Source organism: Durio zibethinus, chromosome 10 (genome assembly GCF_047325235.1).
Source record: "Durio zibethinus cultivar Kanyao isolate XHJ-2024 chromosome 10, ASM4732523v1, whole genome shotgun sequence".
In the NCBI taxonomy this organism is placed as follows: Eukaryota; Viridiplantae; Streptophyta; class Magnoliopsida; order Malvales; family Malvaceae; genus Durio; species Durio zibethinus.
In genome coordinates this window covers 3,181,459-3,196,642 of record NC_143171.1, presented here as the reverse complement: position 1 = coordinate 3,196,642, position 15,184 = coordinate 3,181,459, and the positions used below count along the sequence as shown (strand labels likewise).

Here is a 15,184-nt window from a genome sequence, read left to right as displayed (position 1 = left end):
TTGATCATATATGGTACAAAACATATCCACAATTTTTTACGCAAGCTGAAGTTTGAATAAAAAAATAATATAAACTTCTGAATGTTATTTGTTAAAACTTTTTAGCTCAAAACCAAGTATGATCATGTTGCAGAATCTTCATCTCATTACAAAGTGACATGCAGATACTCAACTACATGGCAAACCCAAAAAAAAAAACAAAAACAAAAACAAACACAAGAATCTGTTATAGCATCAGATTTCAAGGATTCGATCTCCACCCTGTAACCGAAACCTATTCAAAAAGGAAGTTGCATGAAGCAAAAATTGGCAAAAAAACCTCTGACTAGTGTCACAGAAACATTTGGTATCATATCAAGTTACTGCATGGATTATGGCAAGTAAAATTACAACCACATGAGTTGAAAACATAACAGATTCATTATATTCTTTTCTTCTAACTGTCATCTGATATCCAGATATAAGAACCCTATAGTTACCTAATTTTTCATTTCCATAGAATATTGAAGGGCTTCCGAAGGAGCATGCATCAACGAATGCTTCCAAGCAGCAGAGTAAATGCTTGCATGATAAAACATTATACGAACGAATGAAGGTTATGCCAGATAGAAACGGTATCACACAGATTGTAAGCTATGGAGTTGCAAAGCATCCTGTAGGCATTTAACAGCACCGTTGTAGTTTAAGAAGCCCATGAACCAAAATTCATGGCTATCAACAGAGATAACTTGGATGTACTTTTCAGAAAGATTGGCTCTGCTGGTTGAAGGATTAACTGCTTGAAGTTGATGTAATGGGATAACTACCTGTTTAAGCAGACAGAAGAATGTCAAGAATCATAACTCAGTAACTTTCTATATCATAAACCAGAACCCAAATATTTTGATGCATAAAGTTATTGACAAGGTGTAACTTCAAAACCACGGAGCAGAGTGGAAATAGGATCTCAAAACTAACAATCTTTTCTAAATGCAAGCATTTAAGGCTAATGAAAAAATACCTTATAGTAGCTCCATTCAGTCTGGCTCCCATTTTTATAGGAAAGAGGATTGTCACTGCAGTATGCAAGCTTTGCTGTAGATACATATAAAACTCCCATCACCGGACCAGCTGATGTGGATAAGTAGCATGCGAATGAATTTTCAAGTTGCTCTTCAGGAACTGTTTCAAAAGTTTGTCTAAAAATCTTCTCATAGCCACCTTCTGCTAAAACCTTTGTCACCTGAGCAATTCTTCCCATGGCAGCCTCAGAAAAACTGGGGCTTGTTTTAACTAGTTTGAGAAAAGAGGGAAAAAGTATTTAAGTAATTTTAGGTATGTGAAACGGCTTGAGAAGCAAGAGGGAGGAGACAAGGTGAGAGCCAGTTTCAAGTATAAGAAAATCAGAAATAATATATTCTTCTAATTAGTATATGCAAATATTGTTTTCCATAGTTCTTCCTTCTATAAAACTTAAGCGTAAAAAGTATCTTTCCTATGCTCAAACAAAAGCAACATTTTTTATTGTAAAGGAAACTGTCATAGAAGAAGACCAATAGAAAAGGGTCCAGAGCATCACAAAGAGTACGTAATATCATTATTTTTGTGGTCATTCAATGTATGACAAAGTTGAGGTAATATAATGTAACAAAAAAAATGCTAAGGTAATGTAGCAACTAAGGAGTTAGGGATGACCATAAGTGCAAGAGGAATGTCACAATTTTGGTTACAAACTGCTCAGGTAACATCTACACCAGAAAGATGAATGAGGTGATGCACACTTACAGTATGGTAGTATGTATTAAAAGAAAGTGATGCTGAACAGGGGAGAATTCTAATGTTATAGAAATAAAAAGCAAATATGTACACAAGTAAATGTCCTCAGATGACATGAGTAATGTTTAGGGGGTATTAATAGTGCAAGAGTTGTCATCAACAAATGAACACGAGACATCTCAACAATCAAAGTAGCAAATATGGTTGGGATAATAATAAATCTATTAGTCATACAGAAAGAAGATCGTAGCATATACATATAAAAGGTTATAATTAGCTACACGACCAAATATAGAATACAAATATAGAATAAAGGAACATCTAGATTGCCTCTAATCCAAGGTCCAACACCGGAGATTGAATCACTGAGAAAACAGATTAGGAAGCTATTGCAAACCATTGGGACATATGGAAGCTGTCTAACTATGCCATTAAACTATAGCTTTGTCATCACTCTGAGAAAAAAGACTAGAAAGCTCTTACTAACCATTGGCACATACGGAAGCAATACTATGAAATCTATGGAATCTAAAGCTTTGTCATCCTCCTCTTTACTGAGCCAGTCATAAGACTAATGAACCTTTAAGGTCTAGCTGCTCTGCAAGCAGCTTCACCAGGTTCTCTCACCCCTAAAGTACTTCCTTACAAGGCTGTAAATAAGCCACATCTTGCTTTGTCAAATATTTTATCAGCTTTAGTCCTTTGTTTGATAAAAAGCAAGAGCATATCTCATCTGTTGAGCATGATTTATAAGGTCTGAACATGCAATTTGAGGAAACCTGGTATCATGGCCTTATACTATCCATCATATTTTATTCTTTTCTATTTAAATAATTATAACACCAATGTTAACTCCAGCCAACATTTCACTAAATCAATACTGCATTTCCTTTAAAAAAATGCTAAAACATGTTAAAAATGAGAAAGAAAGAATGAAGTTTATCACCTCTTCTCCCTTTCCCTAATAAAAATTGTCCAATCATTTTCAAAATGAAACAACAAACTACTTCCCAAATATCCTACATTACTCCTAGAATAAATAAGCAACAAAGGAAACAATGGTGTGCCCTAACCAAATTTGAAATAATAACTCCTAATTCAATATCTGAGACTTCAATTTTCAATAACTAAATATCCATACCAACCACCAAAACAAACAGAAAAACCATATTTTTATCTCATCACAAACTAAAACAAATCAAATTACCAAGCACTCAATATCAATTCCAATCCTAGAAGCCTATCAAACACAATCCAATTCAAACCAAACACAAATCTAATCAATGGGAAATTTTACCAAAAACTAAAAATAAAACAAAATAAAAAGGCCATTGATTTTTTCAAAAAAAAGCAAAAACATACAGTGCTGCCACGTGTTGCCGGCCAGATCCTCGGTTTTCCTTGTTGCTTCTCCCACTTTCCTCGTCCATCTCCCTAACACATCCCTTACTGTATCCATTTTCTCTGTTTCCAATTTCATAAATAAATAATTAAATAATTTAAATTTTCAAATAAAATATAATATTAGAAATAAATGTGCTATGGCTTGCCTTTGAAGGAAGTCGAAGAAGATTCCGGAGCAGGAGAGTGAGCAACGTAAGGATTGGATCCATTAGGAGCGGACATGGTGGCGCTGTGACCCGCAGTAGGCGATTCACTAACCAATTCCGGGCTCCAATGAACGGATTTCCTCGACCCGGAAGATGTACGGTCTGGTGATTGCTCGCTTTGAATCTGACTCTCTTTTAGATTCTGAGACTCTTTTTCGTCCTTTTTCTTAGGCTCTGTTGTTGGCACCATAACAAACCCCTCCGCATCCATTGCGGGATCCGAGTCCTTCGGCTCCGTTTTCGGATTCGGTTCTTTGGCCGGAGATTGCGTTGAGGTGGACTTTGGCTCGGTTTCCGTCTTCGATTGTTCCATTTTTCTCTAACGTTCGAGGAAAAAAGGGCTGCGCGAGAAGGATTTTTGGCTGGAAGAGAAGGAACCAGGAGGCTGTAATTTGATCTTTGCCGCTTATGGCTGTTTTTTTTTTTTTAATTTTTCATTTGGATTTGTTTGAACTTTGATTGAATGTATTTGAAATTTTCTTTTTTAATTTTTTTAGAAAATTTCCTTTTTCGGAATTTGGGCGATAGGCCTAACGAGAAAGGAAGGGCGATGATAGCCGTCCAATATGATGACTTTTTTTAGATCCAGTGTGATACTAACGGACAAGTTTGACTTCCAGGGGCTCATATCTTTCTTCAACCATTCCCTTTTTTTTTTTCAATATTCAAAAACTTTTTTTTTAATAAAAATCATGTTTTCACAGTGAAAGTAACGAAGAGAATAAACGTTTAAAATGTTAGGCAAGCCTTCCACTGACCCTTATAAATTATTTATGAATGAATTAAATACATTGATAGAGTAATTCAAAATTTTTTAATTGATTTTAGATCGGATTTTCAATTTATATCATAAGAAATAACATGCATTCATATAAAAACTATGATGATGCAGTTTTCGAAGTCGACAAACTCCATGAGAAAAATCCAAAATTGATCCCAAGATAAACTATGAAAAGGGGAAACCCTAGTTCCTCTTTCCTAATAGGAATTCCATGCAACGAAACAACCTTCATATTGAAGCCAACGTTCATATATCCTAGAATCTGTTGGATCTTCTTAAAGAAGCAAAGCATCGTCCCCAACGCCTTTCTCAAACCTGATCTAAGCCAAGTAGAAAGAAAGGAATAACTGAAGTTTCTAACATATATACGCCCAAAAATTAAAAAGTACATTTTATGTTTTATTTGAATTGACGGAAAATGAATAAAATAAATTAAAATGAGGGAGAATAAGATGTAAATAAGCAAAATTATTTAGGGATTATTCGAATTTACTCCACTCATTTGTATTTATGTTAAAGTTTGAAAATGCGTTCGAACATTTGAGTTAGTAATTGATGTATATATTTAAGAAAATATATTTATTTTTTTATTTTTAAATTTTTTTTTCAAGTTTTAATTGTGTAAACCCAGCCATTCTAATTTTAATATTGCCAATTAAATTATATAAATTTTAAAGTATAATATGAGTTCTCATTTCAAATTATAATAAAATAATTTGAAACACAAACAATACCTCAAAAATAGAAGACTAAACTTCATATTAATAACAAGATAATATTTTTAAGAAATCCCAAATCAGTGTAGTAATTTTTATCAAATTACATAATAACAGCCTAAGGCACAAACATAAGATAATAATTTTTTTTTCTCATCCAGAGGTTAATTCATAACAGAAATTTTGAGTCTCGTTTTCTATTGAAGATCAAAGTCTGATATCATATTCAACTCATCTAACAGTTCCTCCATATCGATTTTTTTCCTCTTCTGTAAATGAGTCAGATATCTTGCTCACTGCAATGGCTAATTCATCTTTATCGCCATTTCATATATTTTTTAATGGTGTAGTTGAAGAAGCTGCAGTTAATTTGTTCCCTTTTTCTTTGAGCATGAGTAAGGGGAGAAACACCAATTTGACTTTCAAATCTAGAAGCCCTCAACAGTAAATATCTTTAACTTATATTGAAAGAAAAGTTAATTGACTTGTATCATCCGTTGATTTGGTGAATGAAAAAAAGGCAGCTTAATTTGGAATTCATTCTTTTTGTTAACAATGGAGGAATTTTGCAGAAAAAACTAAGCCGAATATAAAAGAGGAAGATATGGAGTAAATTGAGAGGGAAGGAGATGGTGAGATGGGAAGCTGGAGATCAGGATAGAGCTTGGAGTTATCAACTTTGATTGAAGAGATTTCTCGTGTTATTGGCTAGTTGTGGAAAAATATGGATTTTGGGATATGATAATCAATGTTGCTTGCTTTCTTGGGTAGGGTATAGAATTGGCTAAGAGCTCTTGCTCCGTTAATGATTGTTTAAGGTCTAATGCGGTGGTCGGAGTGGTAGCTAGTTGTGATAAACATGGATCATGGTGGTTGGGGTTCATCGGTTTGAGTCAAATCAATTTAAAATTTTTAAATAGTAATAGTTTTCAGAAAGTTAAAAAAGATTTTTTTTTTGAAATTAAAAATATATATTTTTGAAGGCTCTTAAAATTTTAAAATTATTCATAGCATTTAATTCATGAAATGGAAGTTGCAGAGAAATGAAAGAAATAAAAAGAAGAAAAAGAGGTGAGAGAGAGATTTAGTGATATAGAATTGTAGATGGGTTGGCTTACAATCCAATAGACAAATGGATTAGGAAAAAAAGAAAAAGGAAAAGGTGATAACACATTTTCAAAGAAATTTTTGTGCATGCCGCCAGAAAGGGAATTTAAAAAACGAAACAATTTATATGAATGTTTTTTAGTAAAATTTGTGAAGTTTTTTATTAAAAATAATTAAATTAAATTATAAATTAAAATGTTTTGTTACATAGATTAAATTATATAATTTAAAATATTAATAAATTTTGATTTTTTTTTATAAATATTTTTAGTAAAAATTTTAATAAAATTTTTATCGTAAAATAAGTACCTACTAAATTTGAATTATAAATGATACTTTTAATTAATTTTTTGTATATTATTAATTTTTACATTGAAATCTATTAATTTATTGGTATAAATTTTTTTAAAATTTTTATTAAATTATTTATAAAAAAAAACCTTTATTAACTTCATTTAAGTTTTGTTTTAGAAAAATACCTCTCTAGAAAGATTGGGGATGTCAATCTTATCCATATTTAATAAGAAATTTAATTTTTTTATCCGAATGGAGATGGAATAAGTATTATATTATGGTGATAGAGATGAGAATAATTTTAAATTTTTATTAGGTATGAGGATGGGGACGGATAATATAATAGTCGTCCTGTACCTGTACCTTATATATATTTATATATATTTAGTAAATAGATTTTTTATTAAATAATATAAATTATTATTTTAGATTAATTAGAATTAATATATTTTTATTAAAAATATATTAATATATATTTATAAAAAAATTACCTAAATATACAAGATAAAATTAAAAAAAATTAAAAAAATTTAGTTATTATTTTTTTTTTTTAAGTTAAGAGTATAAGAATTACTCATGCTCATTAAATATCTGCGATGTCGAATATGAAGATAAATTTAAAATATCCATTAAGTATAAATATGGAAATGAATATAACATAAAAATCTAAAGATGATGATGGATAATACTCTACTCTACCCATATCATACCTATTGATATCCCTAACCCTCAAATATGGTGTTTCATTATTAATGTAATAAACATATGTAGATATGGTATTTAGTATCCAAGAAGTTGCAATGTGGGAATTGATAATCCCTGTTTTGTTAACTCTTAAGTTTTATTAATGTATTTATTTCTTAAATCTAATTATTTAAACCACTTGAGTTAAACTTTTAAGTTTCTTTATTAATTGAAATACAATTTCGTTGTTTGGTTTATGAGTTGTATTGGATACAGAAATTAATCAAGCTAGTCATCATTGACAGCAGCACAGTTCCAGAAAAGGTTACAGGTAGATTTAGGAGTTATTGTTTTAAAACATAGTTAGATAAATGATCAATCAGCAGCATGAAATTAAATATCGGGAATCATTGAAAGCTCAAACCAGTACCTTGGAACTTTTCTTTTGTAATCCGATCTAATATCTCAGCCATTTCAGGTGTCAAATGGTTTACCCAATCTCCAACTAGATCTTTCCTGAAGTAATCAGAACTGCTAAAAGGACGTTCCAACCTTATTGTTTCATCTTTATTGACATCCAGATTAGTCAAATTCTCAAAACTACACAGCTTCACTATTTCTTGCACAAATTCTTTATTTTCTTCCTCTGATGAAAAGGGTTACCCCAAGAACTCTGCCAATTTCCTCACACAAACCAAAGGCTCCTTTTTCATATCCTCATATTTCATGAACAACACCTTCTTTGGTGACTCCAAACTAGCTTTCCAATACAACAAAACATGATCCCCAAACGGTCCATAGTGTGAACAAGCCAAAGGCTTCTTCTAGTGAAAGTGGTGGCAGTTCTTAGGGTCTTAACTCTCAACCTGTTCGTGAAATGCTATTTTGAAACAAAAACATCTTTGGGGTCATGGCAAATGTAAACGAAACGGCAAGCAGAGGCATCTTGGGTCAACGTCACGGAGACATGGACTTTGGAAACAAAGAGTAGGGAAGGTGACTTGAAAGAAACCGAGGCCATTAGAATTGGACCAATGAAGAATAAGAGAGCCGTTGTTCAGCTGGTTATAGTAGGGGGAGAATTATATGAAGATTTTGGGGTTAAGTTTGTAATTTTTTTTATTAAAAATAATTTAATGAAAATTTTAATAAAAAATTTAAATTGATAAAATTCAATAAAAAAATCAATAATATGTAAAAAAATATTTAAAATGTCTTTTATAATAAATTTGATTAGTTTTTATTTAATGATAAAAATTTTATTAAATTTTTTATTAAAAATGCATATCTAAAAAATATATCAAATTTTACATATTTGATTTATGTAATAAAAGTTTTTAATTTATTGATTTTAATTTTAATAAAAAATTTTACGTAACAAATTTCATGTAAAATTTTCCGTTATATGAGATCTAAGGAGTAAACAATAAGGAATTTCAGTTTGATGGGTGAAATTATAATTTTTTTAACTAACTCAGATTAATCTAAAATTAAATCTTAAATATAAAAAAATTTTAATAACTTAGAGGCGACCGCCCCTAAGACTTCCTTATGAGTAAGCTAAAGTTATTAAAATAAATAACATTGAATAGTCTGGCAACCTTGAATTCGAAAGGTCTCTGTGTTGTGAAGTGGCATGATTTTCATTGGGTAAAATTCCTTTCAGTATAAAATATTTTTATAATGCTTTAATAACGTCAAGTTGGATTGATTTTCCTTTTGGCATCCAATTAGAAGGTAAAGCTTGAGTAGATGGAGCCTAGATGAAGAGGCAATAGTTTTATTTATATCAAAGAACTTTAAAAGTCTAAAGTATATTGATTGAATTGATAAATTTTGAATAATTGGTTTGCATGTATGCATATTCAATATAAGTTTATTGTGAATTCTGTGATTTGTCCTAATTTTAAAATAAAAAAAAATCTTTTTATTTTAAAATTTTGTTATTAAAAAATGTGTCTTATACATGTGGCAATTGATTTTTTAAACTCTAAAAACAATAAATAAAAAATAAAATTTGTCTCTTTAATTATATTTATTAAAATAAATAAATTAATTATTAAACTTATATTTAGTTCAATTGTATATTAAATTTGAGCTAAGTCTTTTGTCCTTTATCATCTGTTACTGTTGAAAAAAAAAAAAAGTGAGAATGAGAGCGGAATTTAATCACTAGATTAATTTGATTTGATCCATGAAAAATAATTGCTAGGAACTCTAACAGCAAAATTATATTTTAATTAATTTTCTGTAAGAAATTAAAATTATTGGGTGGCATTACTAACCGAGTTAGGGGACAGTGAGTGATGAATGACATCAGGGTTCATAAATGATTCTAGTAAAACAATCCATCCGCTTGACTTCAAAAGGAATCCTAACCTTCAATGGGCCGAGACAGGCTAGAGACGGACATCCCATGTGCTGTTAGGGCTTTCTTTAGAAAAGAAATTAAAGAAGAATTATAATTAAGCTTGGCGGAGCCGAAGGTTCCAAATAATATATATATATATATATAATTAATAAGTGATCAGTTTAATTGATTAAAATTTATTTTTTTTGATAAAAATTTTGTGTTCGAATTTTATCGGTGGTCACTTATTGAGATCATCTCGACTGCACAACTTACATCCATTTATCTTAAACTGTTAGGTACTATATATTTTACCACAATCTAAAGAATTAAGTAATCTATTACTTTTAAATTTTTTTTTATCAAAAAAAAAAAATATATATATATATATACACACATCATAGAGAAGATAATGGGAGGGATCGGGTGACTTTTTTTTTGTCTTAAATTCGATTTGATTTCATAAATTTAATATTCAAATTTAATTTTATATTAAAATATATTTAATAACTATCATACTTGATTTGTATATATTTAAACTCATAACCGATTCAATTTAATTCAAAATTAATGAAATATTAATTTTTAAATATAAAATATTATTTAATATTATTTTTAACATAAAATATTATTTTGTAAATATTAAATTAAATAAATATATAAATATAAAATTAAATAAATAATAAAAATATATATACCAAATGGGGTTAAGACGGGTTTGCATAAAATTCAACCTCAATTTTTTTTTTTCAAAAATATCTAATCCGATTCATCCGAAATCTAATTTAAAAAAAAAATTATAAAATTAGGTTGAGTCAAAATCGAGGGTACAAGTTGTATTATTTATATGCAAATTTGAAATATATCTAATTTTATCCTAAATTAAATTTTCATTTTAGCATAGGTTTTTCTTTTAATATTTCAAATGATTTTTAAAATGCTCTCTTCCACATCATTTATGTATTCAAGATTTTATTTGCATAATATTCTCAGATAATATCGAACCTCGATGATAAAGAAATAAAACTCCTTTTCGGACTAATCTTTAATTATCAGTTGAATGAAGAATATTTAAGCCAATGATAAAGCCTGTTGGGTTAGATTAGCTTGATAAACTCCTCCCAAATGATCTTTTGGTTTGAATGGATGAATATGATATCCCATCATAATCACATTTCACACAACCTGTGGAGATAGGTAACTGAAGTCTGTCGGGTTAGATTAGCTTGATAAAGCAAATATTTGCTGAATCTATTCCTTTAAATTCAAGCCAAGCTCGAAGTATTCATCCAATCAAGCCCGCTGTTGAACTGTGAAAACTTGAAATTTTTCTAAGAAAAAAATTAAAAAATAAACAAAGAAAGAAGAGATTATATGAGCCTTTCTTAGATATTGTATGTCACCTTCATTTATGTCCTGATTCATGGACTGATTTACCAACCATTATTATAATCGGTTGTAGCTGAGATATGAAATGGATAGTAGCAGTGATTCTTGACCGGTTCAGTTATATGTTACTGGCTGCAGAGATCGAGGAATGACGACCAACCCAATAATATGGGAGGTAGACTGGTAGCTGAAGCCTTGATCATATGCCCAATATTGACAGTTTATTAGCTGGATACCATTGATTTTTGCAATTTTGTATGGTTTAAGACAGGATTTAGTCGTTGTAGTTGAGTCAATGTTCATATAGATTCATTTAGCTCAATTCGTTAAAGTCAAATTTTCTTAATTTCAACTTCTTATATTTTTGCAGAATCAATTAAATAAAATTGTTAACACCTTCGTTGGTTTACCTTTGAATCCCCATTCTTTTGCCTTTTAGGTCTATTTTGAAATCTCATGATGAAAGAAGGTTTGAAGGGATTGTTAACTCGGTTGGTCTTTTAAATGGTCCATTAGCCTGGCTTCTGATTTGGTTATGAATGTTTTTACATGAAATTTGGCAATTTCAAACATCTTATTCAGGTACAAATTGGAAGCCCCTAAATCAGTGTGGGTTAAGTTAAATTATCCACTGATAAGCAGTGAAAAAATGAAAACAAGAGCATTAAAAACTCGAGACAATATCTCCAGCTGAATTTCAACCATTTTAGCTACTGCTGTGACATTGGTTCATCATTAACATTCATGGTGATTTGGTTTAATGACTAGCATTAATATCACATCTTAAATCATATTATTTGAAATAAACTGGTTAGGTTATGCATTCAAGCAGATCTGTTCTTCGTCCGTTGGCATGGTCTTCTGAATCCTCTCAATGAAGCCAAGCATCACTTCCTCACTCTTCTCATCTGGGAATAATTGGAAAAGGAATTAAAAATTAGAACTAAGAATAGCGGTTCTGGGGAAGAACTATTATTATAACATGCTTGATGCAAAATATTCAAGTACCGAGTTTTGGAACTGTATGTCCCCTGGGATGATTGATCACAAAAGGATCCACAAAAGATTCCAGGAGAACAGTTGACTCCGGCTTCAAGAAGTCCATTTCACCTGCAAGCCCTTGTTTTTGTCACTGTTTCACCTTATCAGAAACTGGTTTACAGTAACAAAGTCTTTGAAATGGTATTAAAATACCTATGATATGGAGAGAAGGGCATTCGACAGGTGATGAAAATGCTTTAGAAGTCAGCTTATGATGTCCAAACCTAGACCCTCCGAACTTGGCTCCTGATATTATTATCAGAAACTTGATTTTTGGAACTTTGGTAAGGGCTACACCATCTCTCTGCATTCCAGGCAAGGCAGCTGATAAAATTGCTCCCTGAGATTCATCAGAAAACCTTTTTCAGATTTTTTTTTTTTTTTTTTTTGCCACGAGTTGAATTTTTAAGAATTTTTGGTAAGATATTCAAGCAAAACCCACCTGAGAGAAGCCCAGAAAACCATCAAATGGACCATTCTTTATCATATAATCTTCAATAAAGGCAAGACATTCTTCAAAATTTGTATACTCAGTGAAATCCTACTTGCATGGTAGAAGAAAACAAAGATTTAATTACAAGTAATGCAGGTCAAAATAAAAGTTAACTTGAACTGTAATTTATGGAAAAGCCTTTATATATACCTGGTTGGCTTGGAACCATTCATAGTAAGGAGGATCAAAAATGCCTTCAACATCAGACTTCCCTTGGGCAGGATATGGGCCATCAAGGAAAACAAGATCCAACTTGTCAAGCAAGGTTGCAGGCCAACGAAGGACCAGTTTCTTGAGAATTTCAGCACTTGTCCTGAATCCATGGAGGCACAGAATTCTGGGTTTTCTCTGGATTCGGCTTCCCATTTTCCCGAATTCCTGTTTAAAAAAAAAGCTGAGAGCAGCCTTGTAATGGCTGGTGCAGCAATCAGCCCACTTTGTTTGATTATTCAATCCTAGTTTTGGACTGTCTCCATTCTACTAAGGACCAAGACGTGAGGTCCGAAAGCTTAGGCAACAAATAATTAATGGTAATACAATAATGCACTGGCAAGAAAGGAAGAGGAGAATTTATTGCCCATGAGGACTTTATGGTTGCCAAATTTCTTTCACGTGGTAGTTGTACAAATAAAAGGAAAAAGACAAGTTTCTGTCCATGAGTACTGGAGCTTGGTGCAGGTGGTCGTTGGCTTGAGATGGTGATTTCAGAAGAGGCTTTTTTTTATTTTCTGTGAAATTGGGTCTACGATTTGCAAATATTTTGTTGTGACAAATGTCTTGTTATAGCCCGCATTAGAAGGCCCAAGTTAAGCCATTGGCCCACTTCACAAACTGCAATCTTGTAGAATCCTTTTGAACGAAAAATTTTAAAAAACTTTTAAATAAAAAGTATTTTAAAATGTACTATTTCAAAATACTAGTATTTATAATTATTTTTTAGATAAATATTTCTTAGAAATAAATTGAGTTTATTGAAATTTGATGAGATAAAAAAAATTATAAAAGAAGAATAATGATATTAAAGATAAAAAAATATATATGTATAAATAAAATATATAATATAGGTATCATTAGATTTGTAAAAATATATAGATATTATTAATAATATAAAAAATATATATTATAGTTAAATAAATTGATATATATATATATATATATTAGTTTTGTAATTTAAGGTGAGTCATGTATGGTAAAAAATAATTTGTTTTAAAATTTAAAAAAGATATAAATACCTAAACTTCATTTTATTATTTGTTTAATTAATCATTAACTTTATTTAATTATATTAGTCTGTTGATATCTCTTTTTATTAAAGCTTTTCTCTCATTGTTACTATTTTTCTTTCTATTTTAAAACATCAAATTGATCCTTCTGCCTCCCTTTTATCAAATGGAGTCTTACTTGCTGCAAATCTGGTCTAGCGTATTTGTATAACTGCCAAAACATTCATTGTTACTTTGCTTTTGAACCTTCTGAAAAGTAGCCACCTTCATAATATATCTGAAATAATATGCTTAATCCTATGGATCCAGCTTCCAGCAGTTGGGTGGGCTTTTCTCCGAGAGTTTACTAGTTAGCCATTTATACAGTTCCCTGAATATGAACTTATTCAGTGTTGCTAGATAAGCCAAGAACAGAAAACACTAAAAACAAGGCATAATGGGGCATTTGAGGGCACAGCAATTTGTGACTACGTCTTAAAATTCATGCAGCCTATGTGTCCATCTGCCTGCTGACAGCTACATCCTTATTTAAAAGATTAGTGTTTGATATTGAATCATTTATGCCCCCCAGGTCCCTCTTCAAAAAAAAAAAAAGATCAGATCAGGTTGGACCGGTGGATGTAGCCAGGTTGAAAGATAGAACTAGTCTGTGCAGACTGCAGACTGGTGAGTTGGTTTAGCTAACTTTAGAACACAGAACAGATGAAATTTGAAGCAGCAACCAGGGAGAGGATGAATAATTTAATGTTCCTTGCAGCTTTTTAAGTCTCAGAATCATTAAAAAGACAATTTTTTTTTTTTTTTGCTTTTGGACCCATTCGGTTTTATCATACCAGTACTTGTACATCTGATCATTCATGGAACCAGTCCTGCAAGAAAGAATTTTTATTGGATGGATAGTTTTCATGCCGTTGGCACCAGTCTCGGGTTACTGAACGGAACAAGTCCTGCAAGACTGGTTCTCCGTTTGTTGAATGGAACAAGTCCTGCAAGAAATTTGCAAAGTGGGGAACCGTTACAGAAGGTGATGCATACTTTTCATGCTGATGGCACAAGTCAGAACAGATCAACTAATGAACTACGTAGCAGCTTCAGTTTGACTTTTTCACCGACGCCTACCACAGTCTCATGGACTTTATGCATTGAAAATCAAGTAAAAATTAAAAAAAAATTAAAATTTTCTCTTATCTGCCAAAGAAATTACTTATTGGTTATGGGTTTCTATAATTTTTTGGGTACATGTAAGAAATTTGAAATGACGAAAAGAGATTGAAGAAAGAGAAGAAAAAAGAAATGGGAAAGGAAAGTTATATTTAACAATTTAAAATATGATATTATGATATAATATAAATAAAAAATAAAAATTATATAATTTAAAATTTTAATAATTATTATATATAAATTTAATAAAACTAATAAAATATATTTTATATTTTTATATTAATATAAATTATAATACATAATTTTTATATAAAATATAATACAAATATATAAATTTTAATATTTTAAATTATATAAATATAGGTATTATCGTATCTATGAAAAAGTATTACGAGATTATTATTATTAAAAGGTTACTTTGGTTGCCCACTTGGTATTGGACACGTGCCCTTTCTTGGTCAGTGGACCACCACCCTGTTCAAGTTTTAACAGAATTCGAGGTCACATGAATCATATCATTCAGTTTTGAGGGCCAACTCCAGTTAAGTTAATCCGTGGTTGAAACAAAACAAAACTGAAT

At 30.7% G+C, this 15,184-nt stretch overlaps 2 protein-coding genes and 1 pseudogene across 2 annotated transcripts; all 3 read right to left on the bottom strand.

Annotated features, from left to right (window-relative positions):
* Positions 1–297: 297 nt before the first annotated feature.
* On the bottom strand, positions 298–3,832 carry LOC111292761 (GLABRA2 expression modulator-like). The gene is made up of 4 exons (XM_089766435.1): positions 3,306–3,832; positions 3,118–3,219; positions 1,001–1,272; positions 298–806 (listed from the first exon to the last, which is right to left on the bottom strand). The coding sequence occupies exons 1-4, from the start codon at positions 3,676–3,678 to the stop codon at positions 618–620; spliced, it is 936 nt and encodes a 311-aa protein (XP_089622561.1). The 5' UTR covers positions 3,679–3,832; the 3' UTR covers positions 298–617.
* Positions 3,833–7,354: 3,522 nt separating this feature from the next.
* On the bottom strand, positions 7,355–9,579 carry LOC149516351 (cytosolic sulfotransferase 17-like; annotated as a pseudogene).
* Positions 9,580–11,324: 1,745 nt separating this feature from the next.
* On the bottom strand, positions 11,325–12,765 carry LOC111292519 (uncharacterized). Its single transcript, XM_022884944.2, has 5 exons — positions 12,371–12,765; positions 12,170–12,268; positions 11,881–12,067; positions 11,695–11,796; positions 11,325–11,594 (listed from the first exon to the last, which is right to left on the bottom strand). Exons 1-5 carry the CDS (start codon positions 12,584–12,586, stop codon positions 11,503–11,505), a joined length of 696 nt encoding a protein of 231 aa, XP_022740679.1. The 5' UTR covers positions 12,587–12,765; the 3' UTR covers positions 11,325–11,502.
* Positions 12,766–15,184: the final 2,419 nt, after the last annotated feature.